Below are 15,666 nucleotides of genomic sequence, written 5' to 3'. Positions count from 1 at the left end.
ACTACTGTGCCGGGAACTCCTCTCTTCTTATCTCTTGCCGAGGAGGAAGGAATTTCTGTCCCCATTCCTCACGCGATATTAAAGCCACATTATACGGGTTATTACAGCATTAGTCATTTTTAATTAATTTATCATTTAAATTAACACACTTTTTATTTTGTCAGCAATGGGCTGCTACTCCCTCACTAGATTTTTCTGATACCCAGCCAAGAGGAGGATGGCAAGTTATGCTCCACCCATCTCCTCTCCTTTATAAAAGGAGCAGCCCCGAGTGCCAGTTTAGTCTCTCTTGCAGCTCGCAGACTAAAATAAAGACCCATCAGCTCGCTCGCCTCCCCTTCAATTTTACCTTTTCTGCCTTTTTTTTTTTTTTTTTTTCCCCTCCTTTCTTGTTGCAACAGAGCGCGGGAGGCAGCAGCGGCTCCTCTCTGAGGCTTGTCAAGGCTCAGCGCACGCACACACACAGACACACACGCAAACCAGAGCGAAAACATTTGCTCTCACCTGTCTCCAAACCCAAAGCAAACCTCACGTCCAAGCAAACCGCCAACACTTCGAACGAGAAGGCGTCCAAGCAGGAACCTAATGTAAGGGGAAGAAATTCAATGTACACTAGCAACTTTTCGCTAAAAAGCAAGTGGGTGTAAGGAAGAAAAGGAGCATTTTAAGAAAAGGACACCTTAAGGAAGAAGATTCTGTTTTTTGGATTTTGTACCAAACTTTGGAAAAGTTTTTTTTATTATTATTATTATTATTTTGTGTCTTTTTCTAAGAACATTGAGTCACTGTTACCTGTATGTAAAATCTTATATATATATATATATATAAAACCGAAGACAATCAAGAGGAAAAATAGCATGTGGACCACCTAGCAAAAGGCAATACTGAAGCATCCCTTGCGGAGAGGGGGACGCAGACTCTGGATGCGTATAATTTCGAGGGACTGCATTTTTTTTCCACCGGGCTTATGAGATAGCGCAGAGGCAGGCAAGTCACTGAGAATTACCTCTGTCTCCCCTCACCACCACCACCACCTCCGCTTCCAAGGGCTCCTGCAACTCTCCCACCAGCAGCCCGGCTCGGAGGGGCGATGGGAACGCGGGGTGCCCTCGATGCCTGAGGCCGGGCGGCCGCGGGGCTGTCTGCGGGAAGCGCTTCCCTCCCAGGGCTCGCCGTCCATGTGCCCGCAGCCGGCGGGGCCTGAAGTCGGGATGAATTTCGGCGTGGTCTTCGCGTTCATCCTCTCCCTGCCCCTGGCCCGCCTGGAGGTGAGTTTCCGTCGCTGGCAGCGGGCGGTGCTGCCGAGCTGCGAGCCCCGGAGTGGCGGGGGGGGGAGACGACCGGCAGCGGCGGCGCCTCCCGCCCCGCAGGTGCGGCGGGGTGAAGCCCGGGGGTGGCCGGGGTAGGTGGTGGGAGAACGGAGCTGCACGGCTGCGGCGAGGAGCCCGGGTGGGCGGCGGCTTTCCTGCCCCTTTCTGAGGGAAGAAGGGCTGCGCAGGGGCGCGGGCGCGCTAATGGCGGGCAGAGCCGGCCGCCCCCGGCCCTGAGGGGGAGCGACCGTTGGCGCCGGTTTCCCGCCTCGCAGCGGGGGCTGCTCCCCTCCTCAGGAGGGGGTGCCTCCCCGGCGGGGCCCGTCCTGAGGGGAGAGAAACCCACCCCCGTGTATGTCCCGGGCTGGAGCTAGCGCCAGGCTGGTGGGGAAGGGGAGACCGGGGTGAATCGGTCCTTGGTTAACGCCTGGGGAGCCCCGGGGAGCCGGCAGCCTCCTGCCCCGCCGGCAGCTTCGCCCAGCGGCCGTCACCCCGGGGCGCGGTGCCAGCCGGCGATTCCGCCGAGCCTCTTGCCCCCTCTGGTTATTTTAGCAGTGCGGCAGGATGCGTGAGGCAGGGACCGGGGCCCAGTTGCCACCTCCAGAATAACGCACAGCACAAAACCTAACCTGGCATCGCCTGGGGGCTGATGGAGAAAGGGCGGGGGGCTTTGAAAGGGGCGAGGAGAGGGACAGCATGGCTAGAGACACGAGCACTGGGGTGGCACGGTTATTTAGTAGGGTGTCTAGCTGCGGCCATGGGAAGAGGCAGGAGATGAGTGCCTCTGCTGCACTTGCACGGTCACACGAGCATCTTGTCCTGCAGCCCTCCTGCATGCTCTGCTCAGGAGGAAGCTGAGCACAGGGTGGGGGCCAGGCGGTAGATTTGGCTGATGAATGTACACCCCAACCCTCTTTGGTTTCCCTACATGGAAATCAAAGCCTCACCCTGAGCTGTGGTTGAGGAAAAGGAGCCCCAAGACCCCAAATCCTTTGACCTCTGCTGCCACATTTCTGCGTCAGATTGCGTGCAGATTGAGGGGATCAGAAACTCCATTTACACGCAGCGCTCGGTTCCCACTTCAGCTCTACCCGAGTTGGCAAAATCATGGGTTGGATCTGCAGCTTGGGGGTTGTCGGGGGCAGGAAATATCCTTCCACCAAAAGTTTCCTCCCTTTGCATCTTTTCTTTTCCTTCCTCATTTTCAGGCAGCCTCTCTTGTGGGTGGCAGGGAAGGGGTTGGGTGCGAAGTATCGCGTCGCCTCCTTATGGGCCCATTTTGCCCTTGCTCAAGCCGCAAAGGGAAGCAGTTAGAGTGTGGGCTGCCCAGTGGTTATGTTTGTTTGGGCAGAGGATGGTATTTCCTCTGTGGGTGGCTCAGATCTCTTTCTCCCATGCAATGTGAAACATCAGCTATGGTTGGCGCTGGGGAAGGGTGAAGATGGAAGTGTCTGATCCCAGGGGGCTGTTATTCTTGCACTGTAATCACATTAAAAGCCAGCAGAGCTCTATGACAACCTAGTAGGGTTAGAGTTTGGGAATTCTGGCTCTAGGTTTCTTGGGAGGACTCATGATATTTGTCATTTTATGACCAGAGACCCAAGAAGGTTTCTACTTGGGTAGATGCTTCAGCCTGCAGCCAGTCCCCCACACCCACTTTGAGGGCAGTGTGTTGCACCCTCTGCACCAGGTGCATACAACACGACTCCTACCAGGCTTCTGAACCACACTCATCCTCTGAATGGGGCTTGCACCTCCTCCCCAGCGTAGCTCCCCCTGATCAGCAGAGGCCTGGGCCAGGAGATGGAGCCTCCTGAGTCCCTCTTCCATCACACCCATCTGGAGCTGGAGGGCCCTGGAGCTCTTCCAGCCGGAGGGAGGGAGTACGAGCCTCAACGGGAAGGTATTTGCCAGTTGGGAAGTGAGGATGCTAAACCAATTTGCATTTGCCCCACGGGCTGAAATAGTTGCCTTGCAACATTTACAGAGATGGGCTGAGCCCTTCGTGGTTGTGCTGGGGTGAAGCCCCACTGGCAGGGCTTTCTGGAATTCCTGAGGAATGGGGTGCGGCTGGGTGCTTGCTTATAACCTCATCCCAGCTCCCCATCGCATCTTCCCAGTGCAAGGCACCCGGGCTCTTCCCAAGTCTTCCTAGCATCAGGCGGTGACAAGGACAAAGCCGTGGAAGACGGGATGGATGACATGTCTGGGGTGAGCTCGTGGAAGGAGCTGGGCGAGTCGTCCTTGCCTCCCTCTCACCGTCAGCTGATGCGCAGCAGCTGGAGAGAATGACAGTGGTTCCTGCGCTGTTTCCAGCGCTGCTGGTACACAACCAGCCCTGGGGAGGGGGAAATGCCTCCAGCCCTCGCAGGGGAGGTGTGGGGGGACAGTGGAGGAGCAGGATGGAGCAGTAGAATGGGAAAAAGGGTGGATAGGTGCGGCTGTTTTTTTAGGAACGTGGGCTAGATCAAACGTGAAGTTTGATTCTTTTAAGGGAGGAAAATGTAAGCTGCTGTCCCACGTGAAAGGGGCTCGTGTGAGGAGGGTTGTGCCTGCTGTGGGGAGAGGCATGTGTGGTCCTCCGGCAGGCAGATGTCGGGGTCCGCCAGTAGCTGGGAGTGGTGCTGGAAGGGTGGAAGCCCTGTGCCAGGGGAGCAAGAGCCTCTGGGGTTCAGCGGGCTGGTGGCAGCTGCTGACGGTCTTGCTGTCTGCTAGAGAACGTGGTGGAGTCTCCCCTTGGGGTCCTCACATCGGCTTCAGAGGGAATTTAAAAATGCTGTTTGTCTGGGTTTTTTTGCCTGGCTGATCATTCGAGACCCTGCTGCCAAGATCCCCTGCTGCGGTCAGTGTGGAGGTGCTCGGGAAAGTCTTCCTCTCCTGGGCGGAGCAGCAGATAGCTGGTGCTTCCCTGCCCTGAACGTCCCTGCTGCTGCTACCCTGCTGTCCTTCCGTGTGCAGTCACACGTGCATGCGTGTGTGGACTCACCACCTCAAAGAAGAGGAGGAGTCCTCACCTTGGGAGTATCCTTGGCTGGTTTCTTTGAGCCCTGAGGGTCTGCCTTCTCTGCCAGTTGCACAATCTTTGCTCCCTCCTCCTCTGTATCTGCTGTGCTACCAAGAGAGACACACCTTCGGGCAAGACTCCGAAACCAAGGCTTATGAATAGCCGGAGGGAGGACCAGACCACAGCCCTGCATATTCTCTGCGCCACCTCGGCTGCGGCTGATCACAAGGGGACCTTTCAGCATCCTTGCTGCTCAAAAAACATAGGTTGGCTGAAAGCTCCAGAGGCAGGAGGTGGTGGAATTAGGGAGGAGGCTGATTTTGAGAGAATGTGTGCGTGGGGAGCAGGGACTGAGGAACGTCCTCTTTGCAGGGCATTGCTCTACGTGCATCAGTTTGCAGCGACCAAACAGTTCCGCAGACATCTGGGAGGAGGGAGGCAAAGCTGGCACGCTGAAAGGCCCCGGCGTCACAGCCGCAGCGCAGAGCGGCTGCCGGGCAGGCAGGGCCCCTGCCCAGGTGCTCTGCTGCCTTGTGTCAGGTGTGGCCTGGTTCTCACCACCCCCCCCGCCCCAAGCACCGGCAGCCGGGAGAAGGGAAGGGGACGTCGCTGCCAGGGGACTGGCAGAGCAGGGGGTGCCTTTGCAGTTCTGGGGAGAGCCAGGCACTGGGGGCAGCCGGAGGGAGTGAAGAACAAACTTACTTTCTTCTAGGAATTCAGGGCCTCGCAGGAAAACGAGGCCAGGCCTTGGGGCACTTGACAGCCAGCCAGGAGTCCATTGAGACAAAAGTCGTCTTTGATCTGCCGCGAAGTTAAAAAAGGAGATTGTTAACCTGTGTTAGACAAATAACTCCAGAGGAGCTGCTGAGCAGGAAAAGCACCAGCTGCTTGGGCTGCTCTGTTGGGGATCCTACCTCCTGCAATGCTCCTCCACCTTCTGACCCCATGGGACAAGTGGAGGTGGCTCTGCTTCCCTGTGTCCCATCCCCACCCAGTGTGCCGAACCTGGGTGTGTGGTGCCCCAGCCCCAGAGCCCCCCAGGCATAGGGCTGGGGTGGTGACCCAGAGGCATGGCTGTTCCCCATCACAGACCCCAAAGGGAGCAAGGACACACCGTGCAGCTCAGGTGTGCATAGCTGCTCTTAAGCCAGCCTTAGGCACGGTTCTGCAGCACTGGAGGAAAGTAAGTAGCTTCACAGGCTTGTGGTTGTCACTGGCAGAGCTGCCTCACAAACCCCGGGGAGGAGGACAGGATTATGAGCCGTGTGGGCTGGTGATACGCCGTAGCCATGCTGATAGTATCTGCGACAAGAAAAAATTGGCACCTAAAACTGCTGCTGTGAGCAGGGAGTGGAGCTTATTCCTACAGGCAGTCCCCAGCAATCCGGCTCCTGAGGGCCTGTGTTTGCAATCCCCGATTCGTATCTGTTCCCCCTGCTCAGTTAGCAAGGTGACACCTCCCAGCTCGCCTCCAAAGTCACCGAGTCTCGTAGCACCTGCCCACGCTCTCCCCTAGCGAGTGCTGGAGTTTAAAATAAAGTTCCATTTCCTACACGTATTAAGTGTCAGGAAGGACCAGGGGCATCGGTGCACGGCAGCATTCGTACACAAATGCGTTTGGCTGACAGGTGCAAACATTAAAAAGCCTGCAATTTCACCGCCCAGTGCTGAGCTCTGGCTGCAAGTACTGGGAATTGCAAATGATCCCTTTTCCAGTAAATGTGTGTGGCTCAAGGCAGGGAAGTGCTGCAGAGCCTCTCCAGCCCTGGGCTGTTGGTCCCACTTCCTCACGCAGCAGGAGTTGTCAGAAGGCATCTTCATTTCGCAGCTATTCAGTGATCCCTGAATTATACAAGTCTCTCTCTTGCTGTGCATTCATCACTGATGCTGTTTCCCTCTCCCTCGGAGACTGGGGAAGTAATGCCTGGGGATGCAAAATCTGCTTTTCGCTGCAGGCGGACAGCAAGATCTGTGGTGAGATGTGACAGTGACAGGGACGGAGCAGGGCAGAGAGGCTCAGTCTGACTTGAGCTCTCTGGTGGATCAGGCTGCGGAGGTTTAAGATGCTGGTGTCGTCTGCTCTGCGGCTGTCCGAGGAGGTTTCTGCCCCGTGACTTGGGCTGCAGCAGCCTTCAAACCACCACGTCCTAGGTCCTAGTTTAAGTTATAGTATTAGAAGGGTGGGCTAGCAGGGCTGAGGAGGGAGCACTCAATAGCCCTGTTAGTAGCAGCGAAGGGCGGGTGGCCAAGGGACAGGTGCGCATGGGAGGGTGCCAGGCTCAAGCAGCCATGCAAAAGTGGCTGCAGGTTTGGGCTAGAGCCCTCAAGGTTTAAAAGCCAACGTTTAACCACCTGCCTGGTGGTTTTTCTCAAGTGGAAGGGAAATGTTCTGCGCTGAACGCAGGCAGGGAGGGAATAGCTGTACACTAGAAGGACCACACACATGCCACCAACTGCCCATAAAAACCCACACAAGAATCCCTGCGCTTCACAAGCACACGAGCCAAGTTCTCCTCTCAGTTACAGGGGCATGTGTAGGGCTGTGGCTCAGACGGCATCCAGCACCCGGCTGAAAGAGCAGCTTTTCCGCATGAGTAGCCCTGAATGAAGAGAGCTAGGAGCTAAGCAAACACTTTGGCCAGTACTTTCCTCCGTCTCTTTTTCTAGTCTTTCGGAAGTATGTTTTAATCAGTGCTTACTTTCCCACACCACTCCTTTGTAGTCTTGTTAAGTGCTGTCACTGGGGCCCGTTCAAGCCTGGTGCCAGGGTAAAATTTCCCGAGAGATTGATGGCGTTGCACCTGCCCGCACAAACCCTGAATTTGGCCCATCGTCTGATGTCTATAAACCTGCTTACTTAAGGTTTTTTGGCACTGGCATGCAATGACATCCAAATTCCCATGTGTTTCTCCGTCCAAATGAGCTCCTCAGCCCACTGCCTCGAACAGCCTTTCATGTCCTCCCTGCAGCGTTTGTGGTTTCACTGCGGGCTCATGCCGGAGCAGCCTCAGCTGCGAAGGTCAATCTTCCTCTCCAACCCCCACCTTTTTTTTTTTTTTAAGAGTATGCAAATGTTGTATATTATTGGGCCGCTGTGGTTTGAAAACACGCGCACGCACACGCACATACACACGATATCTGACAAAGCCCGTGAGGGAGTTTCATAACAGAGGGAAATATTGGGAAGGTTTTATCTGATAGCGTAAGGGAAGTCTGTTAAAACGCCTTTACTGCAGGCAGCAGGAATGAGAGGCCACCTGGAGAAGTCATACAGCACCGGAGAAGGAAGCCTTGCTGGCTGCTTGCATAGTGTTCGGGGCTCTGCTGCGCAGCCCGGGCATTTTTGGGCTTTTTCAGCCTCCTGACTGCTTTATGAGAGGCAGCAAGAGGGGCTCTCTCGCTTTTGCTCAGGTTTCAGGCTGATGCCTTCATGAGGCCTCATCTTTGCGTTTCGCTGGTTCTGTCGTGCCTCCTCCATGCCCCTTTGATTCCCCCCACTCCCGCTCCGTGACGCTGTCAGTATTTGCAGACCGCCTCTCTAACGCTTGTTTCTCCCCTACTTTTCTTTTTGTCATCTGTCAGGGGGACCCCATACCTGAAGACATTTATGAGATTTTGGGTGGCAGCTCAGTGCGCTCCATCAGCGACCTCCAGCGCGCCCTGCGGATAGACTCCGTAGGTAAATCTCCTTTTCACCAAACACTTCTCTATTTTTTCTTAACTCTTTGCGGGGGGGAGGGAGGGGTTATTCTGTTTTCCAGCAGGCACACTATCATCAGACCTCACTATAAATGTAGGAACCATTCAGGAGCCAAGACCTGGCTATTTCCACACCTAGCCCCCCCTGAAACCTGTGGGAGTTAGGCAACTAGATGCATTTTTAGATCTTCTCCTAACTGCCTGGTTTATTGAGGGACAGTGGCTTCCGAAAATGATAGGAGATGGGCAAGGTGAGTGCAAGGAACTGGGCTCAGCACTTTTCACCCTGAGAGGTGCACAGGCAGCAGGGCTTGAATTGGCCAAGGATCAGTTTAGCAGGTGGAGAAGGTGGGAATAGAGTGACAGAGGAGGAAAGGGCTGAACGAGTTCTCACATTTAGCATCCACAAAGGGCCCTGGGCTCCCAGAGGCTCTTAGGATAGGAGCAGCAGAACACGTGTCCCTGGTTGAGATACGGGACAGGGGCTAAGTCAGGGTAGCATCACTTCACCTCTTGCCCGTAGATAAGAGCTCCGGGGGCCACAGTGCCTCGGGGTCACTTGGCCAGGGCTGAGCACAGCCAGCGGCAGGAGCAGCAAAGCGTGGAGGGGTCGGCACGTGTGGGAATTGGAGCACGCGCCACGGCGGCTGGGCTGGCCCAGGAATTTATTTATAAATGGTCTCTTCAGAGCAAATTCCTTTCTATTCTAACCCTGCTCCTGCCCGTCATCCCCCGCCCCCCCCCCCCCCCCCCCCCCAGCTCGCCTTCTCTCTCGTGTTTTGTCTGTTTGGAGCTTTGTAATCCTTGCCGAGACACTATCTACGGGGGAACAGAATTTCCTGCTTTTGTTTCCTATGCCAGTCCAACCACTGGCGCAGTCTCAAAAGCATTCCCGCTGCCTTTCAAAACGGCCCTGGAGGGGCAGGGGGGGGGAAAGCGAGGGGGAGGGCACCAGCTGCGTTCAGCTATTGTTTGCCTTAGAAAGAGGCGACGAGGCTCCCCACCACCACGGCCTCTCCCTGCCCTCACCAGTTCCCTTCTCCTCGTCCACGAGCCACACAATGGGGCAACTTCCAAAATTAGCTGTACTGGATTGTCCCAGGCTGGTCCCCCCCGCCCCAACCCTCTTTAGTGCTGACCCGGGGTATAGAAGGACAACCTGGGGGAGGGAGGGACATGGTTTTCAATAGGAGATTTGTTTCGAGTCAACAGTTGTTGCTGTTTCCCCCCCCTCCCCTTCATCAACTCAACCTCTGCGCAGAAGACAGCCCCCACCCTCATCTGATAAAATGCCAGGCGGCGCAGGATGGAGGGGAGGGGAAGGAGCGGCTGAGAAGATGCGTGCAGTCTGTCATGTCCCGGTGTCTAAGGAACAGATACACCTCTGTCACAGTTACTAACCACCCTCACGATTAAGAAATAAAATGGGCTTCTCTTGCTGGCTTGAAAAGCCCAGGGGTATGGGAGAAGGCTGCAGAGCTTTCAGTCACTGGTTTCACTTCAGGTCCCAGATGGGAAAGACTGGTCAGGGAAGCAGAAAGTGGTGCTGTGAAGTTGTCTCTTTGTTGCATCCTGTGGCTCTCATCTGCTCCCAGGTAGTGACTGAGGGGCATCACCATTTGCTTGCCCTGTGTGGAATTAGTGTATTAGCAAATAAGTGTGTTAAAAAAATAATCCCAAAGCGGGTGGGGCTATTCCCTGTGCTGTCTATGCCTCGTGTATGTGCCACAGCTACTGCCCTCCACTGACTCCACAGGGAGCCAGGATTAGGCAGCTCCAGGAGGCGGGTGAGCTGAGATACTACCCTCCTGACCTTAGGCACTACTGTAGAACCAACAACAGAGGGGTGTAGAGTGGGGGTCATCTCCTTTAACTGTGGCTGCCTGCAAAGCAGGCATGACCATCTAAGCCAGTCATCCAGACACCCTCTGTAGCCCTTGCAGAGCTATGCCCTTCTGGAGCGTGATCTACCAGATCTCATTCTGTGTGCCTGCCTCAGGGTGAGATGAATGGTGCCCTAGAATTGATCACACCTCTCCAGACACTTTAGAGGGTGTCTGTGTGGCCACCTCATAGATGTTGACTGCACTGGCATGTGATTCCTGCCTTGTGAACAGAGCCTCTGTGCACCCATCCCAAATGCTTCAGCGATTGCTTCAGAGCTGAGTAGAGAGCAAAGTCCCTGCTTCTCCTTACAAGAGAGCTGCAGTAGGGCAGGACTGAGGAAGAGGGATGGGACATGATAGGTATGGGAAGTCTGCTCCACCGCACATCTGATAAACAGAGATCTTCCACTGGCCCCAAATTCCCTTTAAGAAAATTGCTCCCTCGATGCTGACGTCCATTCAGCTTCCTTCAGCTGCTAAAGCAGGTCAGAGAAGGAAGGAGCTGTGGCTGGGTGGGAGCTATCTCTGAGCGCGGCCATTGTCCGGAGCTCAGGAGGGGCTGCGTGTTGGAGTGCTCCATGGGGATTATGGGCATTTCTCTATTCAGCGCTTCCTATGGGAAAAAGCAGTGGGGTGGGAGGGAACTGCTCAGGGCTGGCCTGAATGCTATCTGCCTTCCTCTCCCATCACTGACTGAAATACCTCCAGATTCTGCAGCTTACCTTAGAGTAGGATAGGGGAAAAAACATTTCAGCTTTATTTTTCTGTTCTTCTGTTGTAAAACTGACTGTAACCTAGAGCGGCTGCGGTGGGTTCAGAGAGAGAAACCAAGCACCCCACCTCCCGCCCATTGAACCCTTCGCTTGCCCTCTCACACCCCACCTCTCCCAGTCCCCAGCCATCCCAGCAAGGCACCTCAGTGCTATATACTAAACTTTCTGCTTGTCCCATCAGGTCTTTATCCCCCTTGCCACACACTGGCTTCAGCCAGCCTGTCTGAATCCCTCCGCTCCGCCTCTCTGACGGCAGACAGCCCTGCTGTAGGCCTCATCATTCTCGAGCTGGAGTTTTCCTCTCCCAGACCTGACTGGGACCCCTCTTTCACGATAGGCTTGTCGCTTCGAACTGCCTAGTCTGAGCAAAGAGCAAACCTAGAGTGTCTGTGCCCCACCAGAGCCGTGACCCTGCTGGTGGATTTACACCTTGTGTGATGTACTGGGGTCATGGCTTATCCCACGTCGCTGCACTTTGCCTGATGAGACGAGCACAAGTGCCTGCCGTCTTCTCCTGCCTCTGCCTGGTGCTATCATCAGGTCATGTCTTTCCCTTTGCAGAGGAGGACAGCTCGAGCCTGGACCTGAATGCAACTCAGACTGGTCAAAATGCAGTGGCTCCGTCTCGAGAGCGACGAAGCCTAGGTGAGTCGGGGGTGTTGCACCTTGTGATTGTTGGGGCACTCACCTGAGCAGCTGTGGCTGGGTGTAGATGTGTGTCTGAAACACACGTCTCGGGGTAGAGGTTATATACTGCGTATGGATGTGTAGTAGACAGACGAGAAAGAGGGTCTGGGCGTCGTGTAGGAGCTGGGTGTTACACCCCAGAAGGGCAGGAGAGGGAGTCTGGAGCTCTGCAAGCTGCTCTGCTTTAAATCCTGCTGGTACTGATTTGCTCTAAAGAAATTTCCTCTCCTGCCTAGGGCTGCTGCTGCAGCGAGAAGCATCATTTTATCAGGATCTCCTCCACAGGGCGCAGCTCTGTCCAGAGAGGGGGCTGGAGAGGTGGGAGAAGGAGAAAGAGCGTGTGTGTGTGTGTGAGAGAGCCGTGTGGGGTCTTTCTCTTCCAGTAGAGGTGGCTGCAGGGGGTTGGTAACAGCTGCAAAGCCCGTTTCATCCCCCCTTCTTTTCTTGGCCCTCTGTAGATGCTCTGGCAGCAGCAGAGCCAGCTGTCCTCGCAGAGTGCAAGACGCGGGCGGTGGTCTTTGAAATCTCCCGCAACATGGTGGACAGCACCAACGCCAACTTTGTGGTGTGGCCGCCCTGCGTGGAGGTGCAGCGTTGCTCCGGGTGTTGCAACAACCGCAACGTGCAGTGTCGCCCCACGCAGATTCGTGTCCGGCACGTCCAGGTAAGGGAGATGCCTCCCACTGCTCCCTCCTGCCACAGCCCACCTCCATCCCTACCCCCCAAAACCAAAACCACGGCGGGTCTCAGGTGCGAGGCTCACGCATCTGTCTGTTCCCTCGCACCCCCTCTGCAGTCACGTCTCCTGCATTAGCCATGCACCGCTGCGGCCTTTGGCGCGGGGTGACGTCCGTGCCAGCTGCTGGGAGGGCTGGTGCTGTCCAGCAGCTGGGGACTGTCACCGTAGCAGAGCTACAGGGCACCGTCCCCAGCTGCAGCTCCGTGCCACGGCTGTTCCTGTGGCTGGAGGCAGCCTTATCTGCTGTGTTAGAGCAGAAGAAACAGGACGCTTTTGTCGCGGGAACTGGTTTTGATGCAAAAAAGAGGAAGGCTTGTCGTGGCAGTGCTCCATCCCCCTCGCTGCTGCTGCTGCAGCGTCTTCCCAAGACGTGCGCTGGAGCAGCTTCTCCTCTTTCTCAGCCCCACAGTCACCTCCTGACCCGCTCCAGCAGCAAGCAGACACCTGATGGCTGACCTCTTGCTCTGATCCTGCCCTCCTCACAGCTACCAGTGATCTCCTCACAGCTTCCTCCCAGACAGCTTGTTTAAAAATAATACTCACCCTGTACTAATCCTCTGCCTGAGCTGTAAGAGACTCCCCCAGGCAGGCGGCTGAGGTTGGCTGGGAGAGGTTGTATTCACACAGCTCTTTTCATCAGGAAATTCCTTTCTCAGAAAAGCCAGGCTGAATGAGGGAAAAATGGGGGGGAGCAGTTGTTTTTGTGGAAAAAACAAGTGAGAGGTCAAAAGCCAGCCTGAAAAAGTGACCTGGAAATGGTTTCTTTGAGGACAGAGGTCTCTCTATTGTTTGGCTCGAAGTGTTTGTCTAGCGAGCAGCGTGTGGTCTGAAGCGTGTGGAGTGGGCTTTCAAGGAAAGATAAACAGCCTGGCTGCTTCGGCACTGGCTGAGGGATGCGGCTGGGGGCAGTGGGTTTAAAGGAATTCAATCCGAGACGCGCGGCAGAGCAAGTATTTATAGCTTGCGGAGCACTTCAGGGACCGAGGTCTTGTTAGATAAGCTGAGTGGGGTCAGGCCCAGCCGCTCCTGGAGTGGGAGGACCCCTTAGGAAGCTTGTGCCCTGTGGTGGGATGCAGAGCTGTGAGTCTTCCCTCTGAGTCAGCACTGGTGGGGAGTCCGAGGGAATTTCCAGAGCACCGCCTTTCCCGTGAAACACAGAGCTGAGGGCTTCAGCCCCGTGAGTTATTAAAGAGCTTGAGACAAATTCAGGCAGGCCTCAGCAGAGCTGGTGAGGCTGCGTTTTGCTTGCGTCGGGCCTGAGCTTTTCTCCTTTTGCCCTTCCTGGAGGATCGTGTGAGAACTAATTCTGGTTGCCCCCAGGTCTCCGCCATCACGTCTGTCAGAAGCAGGCTAGCATGTTCTGCACGTCCCATGCTCCTGTCTGTGATCAGCCAGTCATCCTGCTGAAGCAGTGGCAATAGTTAGGAACGGGGGAAACAACCAGTCACACCCAAACTTGCCTGGTCTAGGTCTGCTCTGCTGGTGTGTGCAGAATTAGCTCCCGTACACGCCACCCCTGAGTTTGAACCGTGCTCTATAAACTGCCTTCTGACCCTTTAGGAAAAGAGCCAGTACTGAAGCGTACTGACACTGATTATTTTTGCAGAGCGGGAGCTGCAGCTGTGTTAAATCTTTTGCCTGCCTCTCTCTTCCAAATAGGTGAACAAGATCGAATTTGTCCAGAGGAAGCCAAAATTCAAAAAAGTCGTTGTGCCTTTGGAGGACCATGTGCAGTGTCGGTGTGAAGCGGTGTCCCGTCCGCCCCCCAGGAACAGCCGGCCAGGGCCACGTGAACAGAGACGTAAGGGTCTTGGCATGAGTAGAGCGGAGGGAGGCGTGAGAAGGGAGGCTGGGGAGAGAGGGAAGAGCCCTCCGCTGGTTTCAGTCTGCTTAGCTCCAGTGAATCCCGTGGGCCTTCGCTGGCTTACACCAGCCGAGGGACCTTTCCCAGGATGTCTGCCTGCCAGCAAGGGCCTGAAACCGAGGGAGATGAAGGAGGGGAAGGTGAGAGGTGAGGGGAAGGGCATCGTGGGAAAAGGGAGAGGGCAGAGACTGTGGAGAACAGAGGACAAGGGACAGAAGAACAGAAGGAGGCCTTGTGGCCCTCTTGTTGCAGAGCTCTTTGTTGATAGTGTGCGGAGAAAGATATTTCAACATGAGCCGGCTGCCCCTCGCTGTACAGACACTCTCCCCTCTGTTTTGGCAGGCTTGTCACCGCCGTTCACCACAGCCGCTGTCTCACAGAGGCAGCGAGTACGCCGGCCGCCGGCGCAGAAGAGGAAACATAAGAAGTACAAGCATGTCAACGATAAGAAAGTGCTGAAAGAAATCCTCATAGCATAGAAGTGCTGGCAGGGGAGAGAGAGCACAAGGCAGGTAACAGCGAGCTGCTTTGCCAGTCGGGAGAGTTGTTCTCCCGGGACGTGGTTCTGCCCAGCATCTTGGAGCCTTCCCGCAGCGCTGGCCGCTCATTCAGCGCGGGGCTACTGCAGGGCCTGGGCGTGATAAATCCCGGGTTGAAGGACAGGGAAGGACTAGGCTGGGACCCAACACGGGCATCCTATTTATGGCTTTATGGCTCTTCGCAACGGTGGAAGGATCGTGCTGCAACCACGGGCAGCTCTCTTGCTCTCGGGCCCTGCCCTCTCCTTTCTCTGCCTCCCTTGCAGACAGAGAGCGAGCCTGACTTCTCGCTACACCTAGATCCCTCCGGGGTGCATGTAATTCATCTCTTCTGTGGAGCCACTCCTGTTCTCCTTTCTCTATTGATTGTCCGTTGAAAGCAGAGAATTAATGTTGCTCTGGGGATCCCTTTTGCTTTTATTTCATTAGTTGAGCTGGCAGAAAGACTGAAAAGCAGCAACACTTTTGGTTCTTCTCTCTCCTAGCGAGGAGCCTGAGTGCGTAAGAAAGGTCAGACCGGGGGAAAGGAGAACAGGAATCTCTGGCAACAGATCTGGATTTTGTCAGTCCAGGGTCTGATTCTTCTCTCCCTGGCTTGTGTAAACAGGAGCAATTCCCTCGTCATCAGAAGAATTTCATGGTACGAGGGAAAGGAGAATAAGCCCTGGTTCCCCGTGAGAGAGGGAAAGGTGCAGAAAAGAGAGAAGCAGTAGCCAGGGCGCAGACTGGGGGGACCTGAATTTAGAGAGAGGTGGCACAGCCTGACAGGGAAAGCCCTGGCCTGTGACTCAGCAGTTCCAGCTCTGCCACGGCCCCTTGAATGAGCCTGGGCCACTCACTTCACGTTCACTTCCCCTCACCTCGGGAGAGGGGACAACCGGCTTCCACATGTGGCGTCCCAGGAGCTGGGGACGGGGGGCGCCAGGCGGTGTCTTGGGATTGGTATTCCCACGCTTAGCACTGCGAGGGCTCTGATTATCCCAGGATCCTCCTGGCCAGCCCGAAGTTCCCAGGGCAGAAACGATGCAAACCCATGCAAATCTCAGCTCTGGCTCAAGCTGTCCGGGGGCAAAAATAGAGAAGGTCAAAAGCCTTCCTGGGCTTCTAATCTGGCCCTTTGACACAAACATTTCCAGAGGAGAAAACGGGAGAGGAGGGGAGTTGC

General features: G+C 55.4%; 1 protein-coding gene across 1 annotated transcript; it reads left to right on the top strand.

The window, feature by feature from the left end:
* Positions 1–1,112: 1,112 nt before the first annotated feature.
* Positions 1,113–14,441, top strand: PDGFB (platelet derived growth factor subunit B). Its single transcript, XM_086469246.1, has 6 exons — positions 1,113–1,268; positions 7,897–7,993; positions 11,234–11,317; positions 11,818–12,023; positions 13,758–13,899; positions 14,305–14,441. Exons 1-6 carry the CDS (start codon positions 1,113–1,115, stop codon positions 14,439–14,441), a joined length of 822 nt encoding a protein of 273 aa, XP_086325372.1.
* Positions 14,442–15,666: the final 1,225 nt, after the last annotated feature.

Source organism: Leptosomus discolor, chromosome 1 (assembly GCF_034619465.1).
Source record: "Leptosomus discolor isolate bLepDis1 chromosome 1, bLepDis1.hap2, whole genome shotgun sequence".
NCBI lineage: Eukaryota > Metazoa > Chordata > Aves > Leptosomiformes > Leptosomidae > Leptosomus > Leptosomus discolor.
The sequence above is the reverse complement of the archived record's forward strand: the minus strand, read 5'-3'. Positions and strand labels throughout refer to the sequence as shown.

Bases quoted from the DNA above. Each gene is read 5' to 3' on its own strand.
- PDGFB (XM_086469246.1), top strand. From the start codon at position 1,113: ATGCCTGAGGCCGGGCGGCCGCGGGGCTGTCTGCGGGAAGCGCTTCCC. The intron at 12,024-13,757 runs GTAAGGGAGATG...TCTTCCAAATAG, and splicing joins TTCGTGTCCGGCACGTCCAG to GTGAACAAGATCGAATTTGT. The intron at 13,900-14,304 runs GTAAGGGTCTTG...CTGTTTTGGCAG, and splicing joins AGGGCCACGTGAACAGAGAC to GCTTGTCACCGCCGTTCACC.